Source organism: Glycine max, chromosome 14 (genome assembly GCF_000004515.6).
Source record: "Glycine max cultivar Williams 82 chromosome 14, Glycine_max_v4.0, whole genome shotgun sequence".
NCBI classification, from domain to species: Eukaryota; Viridiplantae; Streptophyta; class Magnoliopsida; order Fabales; family Fabaceae; genus Glycine; species Glycine max.
The window spans coordinates 46,082,456-46,088,083 of NC_038250.2; the positions used below are offsets into that span (position 1 = coordinate 46,082,456).

At 33.7% G+C, this 5,628-nt stretch overlaps 1 protein-coding gene across 1 annotated transcript; it reads right to left on the reverse strand.

Moving 5' to 3' along the window:
- Positions 1 to 1,411: 1,411 nt before the first annotated feature.
- LOC100819178 (uncharacterized) lies at positions 1,412 to 5,097 on the reverse strand. Its single transcript, XM_003544802.5, has 8 exons — positions 4,646 to 5,097; positions 3,847 to 3,994; positions 3,602 to 3,752; positions 3,295 to 3,420; positions 3,115 to 3,195; positions 2,660 to 2,852; positions 2,310 to 2,580; positions 1,412 to 1,995 (listed from the first exon to the last, which is right to left on the reverse strand). Exons 1-8 carry the CDS (start codon positions 4,844 to 4,846, stop codon positions 1,727 to 1,729), a joined length of 1,440 nt encoding a protein of 479 aa, XP_003544850.1. The 5' UTR covers positions 4,847 to 5,097; the 3' UTR covers positions 1,412 to 1,726.
- Positions 5,098 to 5,628: the final 531 nt, after the last annotated feature.

Below are 5,628 nucleotides of genomic sequence, written 5' to 3' on the forward strand. Positions count from 1 at the left end.
TTTTAGAAACCATCTTTTAAATTTTTTGGTTTTTTTTTTCATTACTGAAGTCCTGTTTGAGCCAATGACTTTTAATTTTTTTAAAAAACTATTTTATGTTAAAGTCGTGCTTACTTAAACGACTTTTGTATAATTTTTTAAAAAAGTTGTATTTCTTAAGTTTTATACTTTTATGTATTAGTGTTTCATCCACTTCTATCTTAGGAGTAAATTAACAAATTATAACTACAAATTTTCTTAAAATACATTAGTTATAATTTGTTAAGTTACTCCTAAAAAAACCATTTCCTATCTTGTAATTAACAAGATATTTGTACGGTATATGACAAGTTAGAACATAGTTTCCACTCAGGTGTTAAAAGATAAGCATGTAAAAATATGCCATCATAAGAAATATTCTGAACATAGACGACACATTTCCCTTCAAGAAATCCTCCTTTGAAAAGGTAAGAAGGGGATTTTGAGTAGACTTCTTTTAACTAAAGTGAAATGGGGGTTTCTCCCTCCCAACAAGATCTTGTGTCTCCACTCCCTAATGGATTCTTGAATTCCTCAACCGTTGAGTTCATTGATTCAAAGCATTTCACTGTAAAACTTGTTCAAAATGTCCTACTAGGAGGAAAAGAGAGCTTGTCGCAAGAACAAAAACTGATTATAATTAGTTTGGGTTAATCACGCGATTAAATTGGTTCACATTAAAAAAGATAAATTCCCAAACCAAATCAACTATAATTGATTTAGTTTAGATTTGAAATAAATGGACTAATTAATTAAATTCATCTCAATTTGATTTGATTTAAATTATCACATTCATTGAGTAAATCCAGTCTAATCAGTACTCATTATATCAATCAATATGTATTAAAAAAAACATATTAACAGCAACAAATGCATGTTTGCTATTAATTACATTTTAAAAACATTTTTTTTCTTTTAAAGAATATTTTAATTATTTTTTTAGAATACACAAAAATAAGATAAACTAAATACACATGTAACAAATATATTGCTTTCTCAAGTATGCACTACACAAATAAACTTAAATCTCGAATTAAAACTAAATAATACACTTCAATTATATCAAGAATGGTTTCCATAGTCAGCAATTTTTTTTAATCAAGAATGGTTTCCCAATCGCTGATAGCAAATTCATTTTATTTAGAACAATGTCCTTTTCTATTTGGCCTGGCAACTAACTTGGATAAAAACGATAGCAAAAGTTAAGATAAAAGGAACAAAAAAAATTGGATTCATTGAAGTACCATCAGAAACCAGTGTTTAACAGCTACAACACCACCGATTGCTTTTCCATTTACCCCACAGATTTGGCACTATGGTTATAACAATCCATGCGATGTCAAACAGGTTAATCCACTGTAGGCCCCCACAAGGCAAATGATCTAAGGAAGAATGAACAGAGAAAAGTGAACATTTATTCACATATTTCACTACATAGAGCCGACTCCATAAATGTAAATATAGATTACATCTTAAACATTGTGGTGAGGTACCAACATACAGTATCACTTTGATACAGGGTTGCTGCCACCTACGGATTAAACTTGCCTAAGACATAGATGACAAAACAACCAAAACATAAATGATACAATAACACCTAATGGTTACAGCTCTCCCAAAGGTTCTTACATCAGGAGAGAACTATGACTGCAACCCATGGATCAATACTAATGAGAAAACACGAGACAAGAATAAACTCAACAATGCATCAGTTAGACCAGACATGAACCAGACCATGCCTATTGCCTGTATAGATCTCGTTGCGCTCTTCATCATAGAAGAGAGCAGTAATGTCTTCCAAGGCTTCCGCAACTGTGCTCCTAATTCTGGAGGAATGCTTTTGTTTCCCTGAATTACAAGCACTACTTGAACAGTTGTCATCGCTGCAACTGCATTCCTTCACCATGGGGAAGCCATTACTCGCTCTTATCTTTGCAAGACACTTGCCAGTTAAAATGTTGCTGACATTAATAGAACCTGCAGCATTAAAGAAGCATAAATTGTTAGTAACCTTCAAAGATGGTGTTCGCTTACAAATATTTATTGATCACTGACACATTGGAAAATTATATGATTTGCTACCCTGTATTACATTTTTAGTTTATCAGGTCAACATGTAAAAGAATTAGCTAAATCCTCTTTCAGTTAAAACACTAAACACCTTTCAAAATATTCATCACATTGTGCCTCCAACGATACAAGGACAAAAGTGCATAAAAAAGGGGAAATAAAAAAATTTATTGAAATGAAAAATGTGGGAGCAACTAGGAAGGGATAAAAAAGAAAAGTACCATTTCCTTCGGACAATGAATCATCAGAATCAGCCTTGCAGTATGATATGATAAGATCCTGGTCACTGGTTATATATATGTTGTTTGTATTGCAATCAGGATGCCACAGGAGGTGATCCTCAAAAGAAGTTACAAGTTCTCCACGGAAGTTCCACACCGCCACAGTTTGGTTTCGAAATGTCAGGAATAATTGATTCTCATATAGAAATATAAATGCAGACGGTGTCATGAATTCACTTCTGCTAACTTCTGTTAGCTCAAAAGTCCTTACCTAGATTTAATTAAAAAGTCAGATATCAGGGTGTAAATATATACAACTTATCTCATGTATAAACCAGAAAATTACTTACATCAAGAATTTGGAGATTCTCATTTTCTTGTTTAACAAGAAGCTTTTCATTGAATTGTTCAATGAAATCCACCTTCTTATTCCGATGAAGGAGATGGTTGAATGATTTCAAAACAGTGCCATCTTCTATTGAGAGGATTTTAAGAGGGACATGGCTACTTGATTTAGCAAAAATCAACAACATGATCCCTGGGCTGATAAAAAAAATCACAAAACAAGTTAAAATAGTGTAAATCAGGTAGAGCCACACAAATATGGAAAAGGAGGAAAATTTAATACTATCAAGAACTAAAGATAATGTAATATAATTTTAAAAAAATTGAGTTGTCATAGACCATATATATATATATATATATATATATATATATATATATATATATATATATATATATATATATATATATATCCACAGTAGAGTATTGTAAATGTCAAAGGAAAATCAACAAGGAAAAATACCTGATCTTAATCTCTTGTACATTTTTATCTGAAATGGAGTACAACATTGAATAGTTTTTCAGGTCAAACACCTTGTATATGCTGTATAGGAAAAAAAAGATATGTATCACAACCAAGAAGCTTTGAAATATTATATAACAATATCACCATACAAATGCATCAGAACTACAAAATATTTACCTATCTTGCGCAGAGTATGTGAGTACCTTCCCATTTACATCATCAAACTCTACAAAACCTGGCCATTTCAATGACTCAGATTCAAAAAGAGCAAAGCCAGCATCTGGTTTAACCCTCCTTATATATCTGGAAATTTGAAAACAGATATTTTAGCATAGAACACATCAGCACAAAATTGGACATGCAACTATTGCTATCAGCTGTTTTTCTTTAACTCTCCTGATGAATTTATTTTTCCTAAGGCTTTCTTTTGTTGAGGAAGGAGAACAAGGATAGGAGTTACAAAGCAATAGAGAGTTATACTTACTCGATCCTTGTGCTTCGGCATTTTAAAGAACTGTAACTGTCTGATGCATAGACAGAGACTGTGATAAGTGAGTCATTATTTTTATTATAAAACAAACTCCTTATGACTTCATCAGGACTGACATTCAAGAAGCATATTCTTTCATTGGTCTCTGCAGTGCAGCAAACAATGGAAACATGTAACAGCATATTCAGATATAAAATTATAAAAAAATATAAATACCAGTAACCAGTTACAAGATCTACCTCGGCTAAATGCAGCACAAACACCGGATTGTGCAAGTGCAAAAACAATGTCACGTGCTGCTACAATCTCAATTATCTTTGACCTCTTTCTCAGAAATGACAATACAACAGACGAAGGACCTTTTGGATCATGTGTATCATATTCTTCCTGTAAATAGATCCATAAAGACACAATCACAAGAAGTGGGACAAATGGGTATAGTAAATCAAAGTACACATCTCACTAGAGAAAACAGGAGGCACATAGTTTCCTCAGCATCCAACGATTTAAAATAGTGATTTCAAATGATGCATTGCACAGATATATTGGGAATGCCCGCAAACAAACTAACAAAGTAACACTACATTTGTATCAACATTGGAGATCAAATTTTCTACTGCATATTCCTCTGGCTTCCTCAGCAATGATTTACAACAGAGTGGTTTTCCACTACATATTCCCCCAGAAAATTTTCTACCACATATTCCTCTTGTTCTCTCAGCACATAGTTTTCTCAGCATCCAAAGATTTAATAGAGTGGCTTCAAATTTTGCATTACACAAATGTATGGGAAATTTCCACAAACAAAATAACACTCATTGAGTTTGCATCAACATAAAAACCAAATTTTCTACTACATATCCCTCAGCAATGGCCATTTTTAACCTCAGACAAATTTACACTGACCTAAGTAATTACACATCCACAGAAGAAAAGGCTTCACTCCGTAACTAATTCGTTACGTTTGAATAAATTCATCACTCTTGCTACACATATAAATTCAATTTATCACTATTCATAAGCGAAATTGAAACGAACCTGCAAACGAATGTTGCGAAACCTCTCCTGCGCGTCCGTCATGGAGAAAGCGCGGTCGCGGTTGGAGCTGATTTCGCGGCGCTGAAGCTTCTTGACGCTGTTGACGAATCCGTCGACCAGACGCGGCCTCTTCTTCGCCACCACGCGCCGGCCGCAGCACGGCCGAGGACTCACCGTGATCCGCCTCCCTCCGCCTTCCATATCTCAGCGAGCGAAGGAAACCTCCGCCGCACCGAGAGCGGGAAACCCCTAAATCCGGCGAGAATTTTACCGCGTGCGGGGATTTAGGGTTCGGAGAGCGCTGGTCGCAAAGTGCTTACTCTAAACTCTTTTCGAGTTCAAGTTTCGATCTCGTTTTCAAATTTTGGAAGGGAAACGGAAGAAAATGAAAAAGAAAAAGAAAAAGAATATAATATTTAACGCGAAAGAGACAGCGTGCGTGGAGTGCACAGGATTTGAAAAAAAGTGTTATGTCGTGAAGGGGTTATTATAGGGACACTGTCGTAGCAAACTTGGTAATGATAGTGACTTAGGCCTAAACTCGTTCCCAGACCTGGGCCCACTGGCCCAGCATTGTTCACCCCCTCTGGGCCCAACTTATCATAGATTCATAATAGCGTACTTGTTTTTTATGTTTATTTCTTTAAAAAAATTTGGAACAAAAAACTTGTTTATATATTTTAATTAATTATATAAATATGTTACCCTACCTGTAATCTATAATATAAAATGAAAACTAAAAAAAAATAAAGAAAGTTAAAATTAAGTGATAATTTTATTATTTACCATACATTAGATTGGAGTATTTTTAAAAGTTATTATAGTTTTTATTAGTTCGTGGGACTTCTCATGCATTAGGTGTTTCATTTTATTCTTTTACTTGTATTTTTATTCCTCTTAAATGTTATTACTTAAATTTGGTTATTTTGACTTTGAATTTCAACTGAATTTTAAATTTTAATCCAAATTAAAGATATTTGCTT